Here is a 14,360-nt window from a genome sequence, read left to right as displayed (position 1 = left end):
CCTTACGGCGGGACCTGGCGGCGCGGGCGGGCTATAGGGTCCGGGGGGGAGGGGGGGTTGCGCGGGGAGATCTGGCCCCGGGGGGGTGCCCCCACGATGGCCTGGCCCGCGATCCGCAGGAGGACCTGTGCCGTGGGGGCACTCTTTTCCTACGCGTCGGCCGTGTCAGCCTCTGCGATGGCTGACGCGTAGGTTAACACCCCCTGCGCATGCGCGGGGATGACGTCAGCGGCCACTGTCGCTCCTGCAAATGCGCAGACTCGCGCCGGTTGGCAGAGTCCCTTCGGCCAGCGGGGCGCAAACCGGTGGAGGATTCCGCACCTTTGGGGTGGCCCGACGCCGGAGTGGTTCACGCCACTCTGTCCCGCCGGGACCCACCGCCCCGCCGGGTAGGGGAGAATCCCGCCCAGTGTCTTTTAAAAAAAACTAATTATTGCAGAATATTCTTAGTCCTTGAAGATGAACCATTTTCTGTGATTAAAGTGTTTATGACAGTAAATGGAGGGCAGGGGAATATTCATTTCATTCATTCTTGAATGTCGGAATCACCTTCAAGGCCACCATTTATTGTCCATCTCTAATTGCCCTTGAGAAAGTGGTGGTGAATTGCTGCAGTCCATCTGTTATAGGTACAGATGGTGATAAAATTCCAAGGCAGGATGGTGTGTGGCTTGCAGAGAACATGCCAGGTGGTGGTGTTTCAATGCTTTTGCTGCCCATGTGCTTCTCGGTAGTAGTGGTCATGGGTTTGGAAGGTGCTGTCGAACAAACTTTGGCTAGTTACTGCAGGGCATTTTGTAGATGGTACACAAGTCTGCCACTTAACGCCAATGATGGAGGGACTGAATGAATAAGATGATGGAAGGGGCGCTCATCAAGCAGGCTGCTTTGTCCTGGATGGCATCAAACATTTTGATTATTGTTGGAGCTGCACTCATCCAGGCAAGTGGTGAGTATTCCATCACACTCGGCTAATGCCTTGTTGGAAAGGCTTTGGGGAGTCAGGAGGTGATTGCTCACCGCTGAACTCTAACCCTTACATGTTCTTGTAGCCACAATATTTATGTGGCTGGATCAGTTAAATCTCTGGTCAATGGTAACCATCAGGATGTCGATGAAGGCAGGTTCCGCGATGGTAATGCAATTGGATGTCAAGGAAGACAGTTACATTCTCTTGTCGGGATGGTCATTACCTGACACATATGGCACAAACGTTACTTGCCAATTATTATCCCAAGCCTGAATGTTGTCCCAAGTCTTGCTGCATGCACAGTAAGCAGTCTTACACCAGGTTAAAGTCCAACATGTTTGTTTCAAACACTAGCTTTCGGAGCACTGCTCCTTCCTCAGGTGAAGAAGGACCTGAGGACCTCACCTGAGGAAGGCGCAGTGCTCCAAAAGCTAGTGTTTGAAACAAACATGTTGGACTTTAACCTGGTGTTGTAAGACTTCTTACTGTGCTCCCCCAGTCCAACGCCGGCATCTCCACATCATTGCTGCATGCAGACACACTGGGCTGAATAATATGCTCATAGAATAATATGCCGATAGTGGGTTCCGCTACATGGAAGTCAGTGGGGTTCCGACTTCAGGGCCGCCATTGATATGTGCCCAATAATGCATTAGTTGCTGCCTATTAGCAGCAAGGGGGGGTGTTGACCATCATCCCACTCAATGAGTGCTGCAGAGCAGGATGTCTAGTCTCAGAGGCTGCAGGCCATGGCCAGGAACAAGGTCACAACCAGCACTAGTGGTAGAAATTTTAAAAATCAGCCAGTCTCCCACCCTTTGGCATTGAGGAATGGTACATTTGTTACATGTTCCATACATAAATGTCAACAGCATCGGAGTGAGGGGAGAGGTGCAGCAGAAGGGCCAAACCAACTCCCAGATTCAGTGGGGCTATTATTCACTCAACAAAGCAGATTTTGAGCATATTATTCTGCAAAGCAAATTTGGGTTGTATTATTCAGCCCCACTGCTTCAGTATCTGACGAGTCACAAATGGTGCTGAACATTCTGCAATCATCAACCAACATCCCCAATTCTAACCTTAGGTTGGACAGAAGGTGTGAAGCAGCTGAAGACAGTTAGACCCAGGCATTACCTTGAAGAACTTCTGCAGTGATGTCCTGGGGCTGAGATGATTGGCCTTTAACAACTACAATATCTTCCTTTGCACGAGGTATGACTTCAATCATTTAAAAAAAATTTAGACTACCCAATTCATTTTCTTCCAATTAAGGGTCAATTTAGTGTGGCCAATCCACCTACCCTGGGCTATGGGCTGAGACCCAAGCAGATACGGGAGAATGTGCAAACTGCACAAGGACAGTGACCCAGGGCCAGGATCGGACCTGGGACCTCAGCACCGTGAGGCAGCAGTGCTAACCATTGGGCCACTGTGCCACCCTGATCCCAATCATTAGAGAGCTCCCCCGCCCCCGATTCCCACTGACTTCCATTTTGCTAGTGGAGAGCAGTAGACTGGGGAAGGACAGGAAATGGGGAAGGATAGAGGAATGCGGAAGGACTGGGGAATGGGGAAGGGGGAATGGGCTGGTGAATGGAAGGGCCAAGTTGATGTTAATTGAAGGGATGGTGCAGGAAATTGAAATATCATATTGGGATAGACTCTGCACGAACCCAGGGTCTGACCGAACCCAGAGCCTAAATGAGGTTAGTTAAGCTTGTGAAGCAATTAAGATGGTGGCGATGGATGGAGACACACCTGCCAGGAGAGCATGGATATTCAGGCCTCGGTCCTGATCCTCTGGGCAACAGACATCCATCATGTAGGCGTGGCTTGGGTTGTCTGCTGAGTCGCACTGAAATCCATTAATACAACACCACAGATAGTCAGAATGATGCCCCATTTGTGATTGGTGACTGTGTCAGCAACAGCAAGGCCAATGTCCTGGCCATTGAGCAGCAGTGAGAGGCCAATCATGCACCTGGAACAGAACAACAAGGAAACAGGATCAAATCCAGAGCAGAAACAAATCCAGAACTGGATACAACCCAAACCAGAATCAAATCAGAAACACAACATGGTAACAGGACCAAACCATGACTAACTCTCAAAACAGAATCAAACCAGAGCCGAATGAAACATGGAGAAACCTGGATACAACAGAAATTAATCCTGGATCAAAACCGACAACTGGTTCAATCTCAGAACAGAATCAATCTGGATATGTAATCAAATTTGGATCAAACTCAGATCAAACATGGAACAGAATCAAATCTGGGATCTGGAATCAAATCAGAATGAAAACTGGATGTGGACCAGTTTATTCAGAATAAAACTGAAGCAGGAACAACAGGCGTCACTAGAGACACCGACCAAAACCCTTTGAACAGAGCAGCATCTGCATCCCTCAACATCACCTAACCACAATCGTCCCAATTCCCTCAATGCTTTCTTCCCTAGAAACACATCAAATTGCGTCAACCACATTTACTTTCTGTTACAATGTCCTCCCTTGGTAATTTATTCCCTGTCTAATTATCTGCTAAATCAGAAAGTCCATCCTCACTTCCAACGTTCTTCTGTTTATTTAAAAAAAATAAATTTAGAGTACCCAGTTATTTTTTTCAATTAAGAGACAATTTAGCGTGGCCAATCCACCGACCCTGCACATCTTTGGGTTGGGGGGGCGAAACCCCGCAGACACGGGGAGAATTGCAAACTCCACACGACAGTGGCCCAGAGCTGGGATGGAACCTGGGATCTCGGCACCGTGAGGCAGCAGTGCTAACCACTGCGCCGCCGTGCTCCCCAATGTTCTTCTTTTCATTGGTGTCCCGTATCTTGAATCTTTCATCTCCTGGATTCATAATGCGCTCAATTGATTCCTTCCATTGCACCCATTTGATCACTTCAGAAGCCCAGCCCAAAACCATGAAACCTTCCTTGGGACTAAGGTACTTCTGAGAGGCTCCAATCCCGTTACTCACCGATTGCCAGGACCAGAATGAAGGGTCTGCGCCTACCAAAGCGAGAGGAACAGCTGTCACTCCAGGCACCCAGCACAGGCTGAACTAAGAAACCTGCAACCATAAACACTAGGTGTGAGTCTGAGACCAGCAAATAGCTACGCAGCACGTAACTCCGACCCCTTGCATCAAATACACCCACAGTATGTAACACTGCCCCTCCCCACAAATATCCCCAATAATACATTGAACTAACCCTCCCACAAATACCCCCAGCAACGTTGCACGTTTTCACGGTGACACTGTGCTCCAAACATTCATCCTTTCCTCCTCTTTCACCTCCCCTTTTGCTTCATTCTCCCATTCTTTCTCCTCATACCCAAGCTGGCCAGGGAGGTGCTGGTCAGAGTTGATTGGAAGGGGAGCCTAGCAGGGAAGACAGCTGAACAGCAATGGATGGCAGGAGTTTTGGGGGTTATTCGGAAGGCACAACAGAAATTCATCCCAAGGGGAGGAAACATGCTAAGGGAGGACAGGCAACCATGGCTGACAAGGGAAGTCAAGGACAACATAAAAGAAAAGCATACAATGTGGCAAGGATCAGTGGGAAGCCTTTAAGGCAAGCAGAAGACAACTAAAAGAGCAATAGGGGGGGAAGATGAAATATGAGTTAAGCTAGCTAGTAATATAAAAAAAAATTGCAAGAGTTTTTTTCGATACATGAAAGGTAAGAGAGAGGCTGAGAATGGACATTAGACCATTGGAAAATGAGGCTGGAGAAGTAGTAATAGGGAATAAAGAAATGGTAGTGGAACCCATATGTACTTAGCATCAGTCTTCACAGTGGAAGACACCAGTGGCATATCAGTACTTCAGGAGAGTCACGGGGCAGAGGTGAGTGTGTGGTCATCAGTAAGGAGAAGGTGTTGGGAAACTGAAAGGTCGAAGGTGGAGAAATGACCATGGCTGGATGGACGACACCCCAGGCTGCGAAGGATATAGCTGAGGAGATTGATGAGACATTGGTGATGATCTTTCAGGAATCACTGGAGTAGGGAGGGTCCCAGAGGACTAGAAATGGCTAATGTAACACCCCTGTTTAAGAAGGGAGGGAGTCAGAAGATGGGGAATTATAGGCCGGTTAGCCTGACTTTGGCTGTTGGGAAGATTTTAGAGTCTATTATTAAGGATGACATTGTGGAGTACTTGGAAGGTCATGGTGAAATAGGACTGATGCAGCATGGCTTCAGTAAGGGGAGGTCATGCCTGATAAATCGGTTGGAATTCTTTTAGGAGGTAACAAGGAAGTTAGACGAAGGAGAACCAGTGGACATGATCTATTTGGATTTCCAGAAGGTCTTTGACAAGGTGCCGTACAGGAGGCTGTAAAATTAGAGCCCATGGTGTTAGGGCGAGGTACTGGCATGGATAGAGACTGGCTGACTGGCAGAGGCAGAGAGTGGGCTAAAGGGGTCTTTTTTCAGGATGGTAGCCGGTGACTAGTGGTGTTCCGCAGGGGTCAGTGTTGGGGCCACCCTATTCAGTTTTACATTGATGATCTGGAAGAAGGGCTTCCATTGTTGCTAATTTGGAGATGATAAAAGATATGTAGAGGGACATATAGTGTAGAGGAAGCAGGGAGGCTGCAGAAGGACTTGGGCAGGCTGGGAGAATGGGCCAAGAAGAGGCAGATTGAATACAATGTGGAAATGTGTGAGGTTATGCACCTTAGTAGGGAAGATAGAGGCATAGACTATTTTCTAAATGGGAAAAGGCGTCGAGAATCCAAAGCACAAGGAACTTAGGAGTCCTAGTTTCCGGATTTTGTTAAGGTTAACGTGCAGGTTCAGTCAGCAGTTAGGAAGGCAAATGCATGTTCGCATTCATGTCGAGAGAGCTAGAATACAAGAGTGGGGATGTACTCTGAGGCTGCATAAGACCTGGTCAGACCCCATTTGAATATTGTGCGCAGTTTTAGGACCTGTATCTAAGGAAGGATACATTGGTGCGAACCATGGGGGGGGGGCGATGAGGAAGGGTGCTGAAACCAATGTGGGGGGGTGGGGGGGGAGGAGGGTGCTGAACCAATGGGGGGGGGCCGAGGAGAGGGGGATATTATAGACCGATCCAGAGGGCAGTAAAGTGTACGTACTAGTCAATGAAGGACAAAACAAATCTCTCTGTAAAATAAAGCAAATTAGCGCGGGCAAGAAAAGTAATGTAGATAAGTAACAACTGTTTATAAATATGAGAAAAGGCAATAAAATGATTTTCAAAAAAAAAAGGTGCTTTAGAAATGGAAATAAGATCATAGGTACAGGAGGCCATTTACTCCCTCAAGTCTGTCCCACCATTCAATGAGATCATGGCTGATCTGTACCTAACTTCCTCAGCCCAGTATCTCTTAACCTTTAGCTTTCAAAAATAATCTTAGATTTAAAATTAACAATCATCTGCCGTTTGGAGAAGAGTGTTCCAACTGCCGCCGCCAGCCTCGGAGTATAAAATGTATTTGATAATTCCACTCCAGAAAGGTCTGGCTTTAATTGTTACACTCACATCCTTGTCAGAACTCCCCGACCAGTAGAAATAGGCTCTCGCTATGTACCTTACCTCTTCTCTTTCATAAATTGAAACTTTGATTGAATCACCCCTTCCAAATTCCAGGTACATTCTAGTTTGTTTAATCTCTCCTTGTAATTTAACCCTTGGAGTACAGGGGCTGGATTCTCCATTTTTGGGACTATGTCCCCATGCCAGAAAACTGGTGTGAAAAGGCCCCATATCCACAAGCCTTCCACGGGGCTGCAGGAGCCATCAGGAAGCTCGCAGCTTTAGCTGCAGATACGGGCCCCCGTACTTCCGGTCAGAGGCTACAGATGCACACTGGCGGCCTCCATGGCTGCGCCGTGCTCCATGGCAGACTCAGACCACGGAGCTGGACCTCCCAAATAGTGCCCCCGATTGGCCGCACCCCGACCCTGACCGCCCACCTGGTCCCATACAAGTCCACCCTGCCCTCTGATCGGCCCGCTCCGCGACCATGGCAGCCACGGACTGTCGGGACTTCGGCCGGTCGGGGAAGGGAATAGTGGGGCGGGCCTCCAGCAATGGCTGCAGGTAGGGGGTACGCAGCGCGGCGTACTCTCTGAATACGCCGCTTTTCAGGGCCCGGAGAATCGGGGAACCGCACCGGTCCCCATTCCTTGCGCGGAAATGGATTCTCTGCATCGGACACGATTTCGGCGTCAGGGTGCGGAGTCCAGCCTGAGGTATCATTCTGTAAATCTACACTGCACTCCATCCAAGACCAATATATGCTTCCTAAGGTGTGGCGTCCACACTGGCAGAGTACTCCAGGTGTGATATAATCAGGGTTTTATACGATTTCTAGTTCTCTAGATATAAAGGCCACCATTCCTTTTTGATTATTTTCTGGACTGGTTGAGAACATTTGAATGAATAATATACCTCACCCACCCCCCTGAATACTGATTCAGGTTTTTCACCATTTAGAAAATACGCTGTTCTATCCCTTTTAGCTTCGAAGTGGATGCCCTCACATTTGTCTATATTTAAATCTATTTACCACTGTTTTGCCCATCCACTTATTCTATTCATATTTCTTTGCACTCCAATGCTTCCATTTTCACAGTTTACAATATCACCTAGCTTTGTGCCATCAGCAAATGTTGATATTTGACTTACTACCTATAGAACATAGAACATAGAACAGTACATAGAACAGTACAGCACAGAACAGGCCCTTCAGCCCTCGATGTTGTGCCGAGCAATGATCACCCTACTCAAAGCCTAACGTATCCACCCTATACCATAACCCCCCCCCCCCCCCCCCCCCCCCCCCCCCCCCCCCCCCCCATTAACCTTACTTTGACACTAAGGGCAATTTAGCATGGCCAATCCACCTAACCTGCACATCTTTGGACTGTGGGAGGAAACCGGAGCACCCGGAGGAAACCCACGCACACACGGGGAGGACGTGCAGACTCCGCACAGACAGTGACCCAGCCGAGAATTGAACCTGGGACCCTGGAGCTGTGAAGCATTTATGCTAACTACCGTGCTGCCCCACGTCATCCAAGTCATTACTAAAGAGGATGAATAGTTTAGGCCTCAATACTGATCTTTGTGTTGATCCACTAGCCACATCCTGTCAATGAGTGTAACTGCCCATTATCCCTACTCTCTGCTATTCAGCAAATTTCCTAACTAGGTTAATAAGTTGACTTTGTTTCCATGAACTTCAACTTTAGCTAACAGTCTCTTATGACAAACTCCATCAAACATCTTGTAGACGTTCACATTGATGACATCCATAGATATTCCCCTGTGCACTACTTCAGTCACCTCTTCAAAAAATTCAAGTAGGTTGATCAGTCATGGCCTACCCTTTTCATTTTCCAAGCTCTCTCTCTCTCTCTCTCTCTGATCATGAATTTGTGACTCCTGGGTGCCACAAGTCTTTATTTTGAGGGAATAAGTTGCCTCCTGAGTACAGAGGATTTGTCCAGACTGAGTCACATGTGCTTCCCTCTGTGGCCAGTCCAAATCCAGTGCTAGACATCTCTGTAACTACACCCCCCTGAGTATAATTGAAGAAATGTACCATACCTAATATGGGACTGATGAACCATACCATGCTGTACAGTTCATCTGGCAAGCCCATCTGTAGGAGGATGGGAGTGACATAGGCTGTCTCCATTGCATAGCTGAACTCAATCCCAAACAGAATACACCCATTGAAAGCAGTTCCAAGAAGGAATGTCGCGGTGGGGATCTCACTGAAATCAATTAGCTCGATGGGAATCGGAGTATTGGGAGGGGAGGTGGGGAAGGCCGGATGAACTTCCTTCTCTTGGGATGCCGCTTGTAATTGTTGGCACGGTGACTGATGTGTTGGACGGTGGAATGGGGGAAAGCACAGGTGGGCGGACACCAGTTTGCCTGAGAAGTTGGATTTGGAAAGAGAGCATCACTGGGGGTGGTTGTGTTTGGGGAAGTCATTGTGTCGTCCTGGTGCCTTCCCTCCGATTAACTTCTTTCTGCAGAGAAAGACAGAAAACTGTGGATTATGTACAATTGTAATCCATTCACAAACAACTGCTTAACTATCCAGGCTGCATCACCTGACAGTTTCCATAGTCTACGCTACAGTCCTGTTGATTCGGGGCGATCGCAGAGGGGAACCTCCCTGTATCATGCACTTTCCAGCTGTGTCACTGCTCTCTAGAAAATAGAAGACATGAGAAGTGTACCGATAGGGGTCTTTAAAATGACAAAGCGGACATAGGGCAGATAAAATAAAATGTTTCCACTTTTGGGGAAGTCCAAATTAGGGGCCATAAATATAGAATAGTCACTAATAAATCCATTTGGAAATTCCAGAGAAACGTCTTTAGCCAGAGAGTAGTTAGAATGCGGAATCCACCATCATAGTTTGAAGCAAACAGCATGGATCAATTTAGGAGGAAGTTTGTCAAGCACATGAGGGAGGAATAAAATATCCTGTCTGAAATGAAGTAGAGTGGGGAAAAAGTTAGTGTGAAGTCTACACACTGGCATAGATCTTGGACTGAAAGGCCTGATTCTGAGGTACAAATTCTAGATCATTGGGTAGGGATCAGCAACAGGAACCCTCACAAACACTATTCCCTCCCTACCTCAGAAATGGTGGCAGATTAAAGCTCCGCCCATGTTGCCCCAGCAGATTCACAATCAAAGCTGAGGATTGCCTTGTTGGTTTGTCTCAGTCACTGACAGAGCACTTAGCCCTGGAGTAACTGCAGAGGGCAGGGGCCCTGTGTCCAAAAACCCTCTTCAATTTTGTTCAGGTTAAGCAAGGATTTTTCTCTTGGGGGTGTTATTGATTCTGGGAGATCCCGAGAAGCTCTCCTGGCCCCAGGCAAGGTCCCTTTACTATTAATTCAGTTCCAGGATGCTCAGTTAGCATTGTAACAGCACATAGCTGTTCCCAGGATGATACAAATCCCTCAGTCATTGAGGCAAAATAAAAAGGCGATATTATAGGTGGAACGGTGGCGCATTTGTTAGCACTGCTGCCTCACGGGGCTGAGGACCCAGGTTTGATCCCAGCCCCAGGTCACTGTCCGTGTGGAGTTTGCACATTCTCCCCGTGTCTGCCGAGGTCTCACACCCTGCAGCACAAAAAGATGTGCAGGGTAGGTGAATTGACCACGCTAAATTACCCCTTAATTGGCAATAAAAATCTAAATGTATTTTTAAAAAACCATGGCGATATTTAACCAGTTAATGGTTGAATAGGAATGTTACTTGTTACGATCCCAGTTGATATTATAACTGGATGGGAAGATCCCAGGGCGGAACTCTGGCTCAAATGACTGTAACTTTTATTTCTTTAAATAAAACATGAGGAACAAAGACACAAGACTGTTAATTAGATTTAACAACAAGAAAAAATATTTATTAAGTGTGAAAAGATTGAATCATGATTCAATATGCCTTTACTTCCCCCCCCCCCCCCCCCCCCCCCCCACCTTAGTTTAACAATTACCACACAGGTTTTAAAGTTCTTTTCAACTTTCCCTTACGGTACTTGTTGACTATTGGTCTCGTGCCAGTATTTAGCCTGAAATGGAGTTTACCACCCACTTTGGGCTGCATTCACAAGCAACCCAACTCTAAGAAGACACAATCCCGATGAGCCAGGGGCCTGCGCAGACCCTACCCATTTACCTCTTAACGGTTTCACGCCCTCTTGAACTCTTGAAGACCGACAGTCAACAAGTACCGTAAGGGAAAGCTGAAAAGAACTTTGAAGAGAGAGATCAAAAGGGCGTGAAACCATTAAGAGGTAAATGGGTGGGGTCTGCGCAGGCCCTTGGCTCGTCAGGAGTCGGGTTGCTTTTGAATGCAGCCCAAAGTGGGTGGTAAACTCCATCTAAGGCCAAATACTAGCAAGAGACCGATAGTCAACAAGTACTGTAAGGGAAAGTTGAAAAGAACTTTGAACACAGGTTTTAAGATTAACATGGACTACAAAATACATCTTAATCTACAAAATCCCATTAACACGCAGTCCCTTTTAAGCACACAAGATGTCTGTGGACAAATGCACTCTCCACTCTGAAACCCGGGCAAATGCACTCTCCACTCTGAAACCCATGTGAATGCTTGTGGGTGTCTCCTTAGAATCTCTCCTGATGATTGTCAAGTGAAAGTTTCCAAACTCCACACCCAAAAACACACTTTAAAATCTTCTCTCGTAATTATGCTTTCCCAGGGGTTTGCATTCCAAAATTCAGGCCAATTCTTCCAAATGACATTTGTAAAAAAGCTTTTTATTCTTCACGCTGTAGCTCTCTCGAAGCACAACAGAAACACAGTTGGAACTTAATCAACCCCCACACATACAAACATGAATCTAACTATAAGTTTTACCATTCCCGGCACAGAAGCATTAAATTAGCCACTTTAACCTTATTCTTAATGTTTTCCAATACAAATCTAATTCTCTTAAGACCACCTTTATTTTCCTAACATACTGAACAGTGATTTTCTGCTCCCACTCCTCCCCAATGAAAAATGTAAGTTAATTTTCTCCATGCATAATTGTAAATACTGCAGAAACTGGAAATAATCAGCAAGTGAGGCAACATCTACGAAGAGAGAAAGTTAACCTTTCAAATGAGGACCCTTCGCTCTCTGCTAGCTGACTGTTGAAGGGTGTAGTCTGATCCAGCCTCTATTAAGGATTCCACTGAGACCATTCTACAGTGAATCAAGAACAGAAGGTGGTGCCACGCTCCCAAAACAGGACAATCATATTGTCTCAGTTGGATTGAGACCAGCTTGCTCATCATACACCTTTAGAGTGAAGTCTCAATACGTAAAACTTTTAAAAGCCAAAATACCCAATCTAGGAGCCTTTCTGTGATCCCGGTGGATCAGCCAATGAGATGTGGGAATCTGTGACACAAGGAGGTCATTCAGATGCAGGTTAAAAGAGGAAACATACTCATTCTCTGGAGACTTTGAGAGTAGACATCAAGTGAACAGAAAATGACTGCAAACTGCAAAAATGATTAGGTGAAGGAGAAGATGTGGGGGTGGGGAATGCAGCATACAAGGAGTACAGGGTGGGGATGGAGTGCAGAGCAGAAGGTGTATCGGGGAGAGGGAAGTGCGAGGAGAGTGTCGAGCAGAGGGAGTATGGAGAAGAGGGTAATGTGGGTGGAGTGCAGAGCGAGTACAGGGGAGAAGGATGTTGGGGAGAGTGTGTGGGACTGCGCGGCAGAGGGGGCGTAGGGGATTGGGGAATGCAGGGGAGGAAAATGGATTCTGGGAGTATGAAGCAGAGGAGAATACAGGAGAGAGCGATGTTTGGGTGGGGGTGAGTACGGAGGAGGGGGAATAGGTTAGGGAGTGTGGAACTCAGAGGAACATAGGGAAGAGGGAAGTAATAATAATAGTATTTTGTCACAAGTAGGCTTACATTAACACTGCAATGAAGTTGCTGTGAAAAGCCACTAGTTGCCACACTCCGGCGTCTGTTCGGGTACATAGAGGGAGAATTCAGAATGTCCAAATTACCTAATAGCACGTCTTTCGGGACATGTGGGAGGAAACTGGAGCGCCCGGAGGAAACCCACGCAGACACGGGGAGAACGTGCAGACTCCGCACAGACAGGTACCCAAGCCGGGAATTGAACTCGGGACCCTGTCCGTTATGAAGCCATAGTGCTAACCACTATGCTACCGTTCTACCCATAAGTACAAGGGGAGGCAAATGGGGTGGGCAATAAATAGGGAAACAGATAGCTGCTCTCTGACCTTGCTCCAGCTCACAGATATGGACTCAGGACATTTACTCTCCCACACATTTATATTCTCTTGTTCACACACACATGAATCTCTTCATTCATTCTTACACTCGCACTTACGTTCACAGACACATGCACAGTTACACATTCACTTAATCTCAGTCTCACACATTCCCGTGCACACTCAGGCCCAAATACACATGGGGATTTTTATGACATGTAGACGTGCTGGTTATAATCCATTTGCAAACAGTAGCCAGATGGCTTTAACTATCTGCACACAGAATATACTGTATATTTGCAGTCTAATTTGAACATTCAGGTTGTTTTTAGTCCCACAGCATCAGCAGTAAAGACCCAGAAGCCCAATAACACGATGCTGTAGATGAGGCCGACAATATTACCAGCTTCCATAGCTGACTGCCCTGGGATGGGCTGGATGCCTGTGTGAGGGATTCCAGAGACAAGGGGAGAGAGCAGGAGATGATGGAGCTGCTCTATAGCTCCTCTCTCAGCGACTGCTGCATTAGAACGTCACACAAGCAATCTGCAAAACTCTTTCAATTTAATCCAGGCCTTTAAAACAAAATAATTTATTACAGCTGAGAATTCACAGTATAACTGGCAGAATCAATAACTCTCCCTGATTAAAAGAAAATCTCCCTGTAATAATTCATGTAATTTATTTTTGTAAATCCTCAAACAGCAGCATTTCACACCTTGATTTACTTTCCGTTTTTTGCAGTCGCCCTCAGATTGCTGTTGGTGTCTCTGGTCATTCCTGACAGATCCCCACACTCTCTCATTGTTTCAATATTCTGATTTATTTGCCTTGAGTAAAAGACTGCAAACTGCCCAGGGTTAACAAAAGCCCCTCCGCCAGCCAAGTCTTAACCTCCAGCAGTCTCAGCATGTGACAGGGAGAGAGCGAGAAGCTGGGCAGTAACAAGAACCCCATCGCCCATCCTCCTCCTCACCACTTCATGTTTCTCAACAGCCTGCGCACAAAAGCTCTGTTTGAGATTGGCTGTAATTACCTCCGGCTCGGCTGCTCCTTATATCCTGTTCCTGGGGCGGGGAGTTCTGACCTGCTCCTCCTCCTGCATGTTTCCTTTTTTCACCTACTCACGGTTTCTCCATCTCTCTCCTCCCGCATTCTGCCATCACAGTGCAGTGAGTGCTCCTGGAGACAGCCCCAGGCCCTGACACTGAACTAGTACCAGCACAAGAGGCAGGTGCAGCCTTACTCACCAATGGGGAGGCAGAGCTCAGACCCAAAGCTCTCTTGTTACGAAGCCTGTGTGTGGATAACACATCTCAATTCTGCCAATCACAGAACAGAGATCAACCCCCAGCATTAAAGGCCCGCAGAATTAATAATAACAAGCAGAAAGTTCGGAAAAAAAAACCTCAGAAGATCTCACAGCGTCTATGGGGAAGGAAACAGAGTTAATGTTTCGAGTCCATTATGACTTTTTCAGGACAGTGCTAACCACTGCGCCACCGTGCCACTCAAGGATTTTAGTAATGAGAGAATTATTTTTCCTCGTCCTCTCCGCTGGTCCTCAACCCTGTCCCCTTCGGGGCAGCACGGTGGCG

General features: G+C 47.0%; 1 protein-coding gene across 1 annotated transcript in view; it reads right to left on the bottom strand.

The window, feature by feature from the left end:
- The window catches only part of slc45a1 (solute carrier family 45 member 1), a 45,445-nt gene extending 31,440 nt beyond the window's left edge, over window positions 1-14,005 (bottom strand). The window contains 6 exon segments of the mRNA XM_038774091.1: window positions 2,736-2,827; window positions 2,830-2,954; window positions 3,957-4,053; window positions 8,572-8,784; window positions 8,787-9,002; window positions 13,799-14,005. Coding sequence (XP_038630019.1) covers window positions 2,736-2,827; window positions 2,830-2,954; window positions 3,957-4,053; window positions 8,572-8,784; window positions 8,787-8,964 — 705 coding nt within the window. The 5' untranslated portion in view covers window positions 8,965-9,002; window positions 13,799-14,005.
- Between the last annotated feature and the right edge of the window lie 355 nt (window positions 14,006-14,360).

Source organism: Scyliorhinus canicula, chromosome 16 (assembly GCF_902713615.1).
Source record: "Scyliorhinus canicula chromosome 16, sScyCan1.1, whole genome shotgun sequence".
NCBI lineage: Eukaryota > Metazoa > Chordata > Chondrichthyes > Carcharhiniformes > Scyliorhinidae > Scyliorhinus > Scyliorhinus canicula.
The sequence above is the reverse complement of the archived record's forward strand: the minus strand, read 5'-3'. Positions and strand labels throughout refer to the sequence as shown.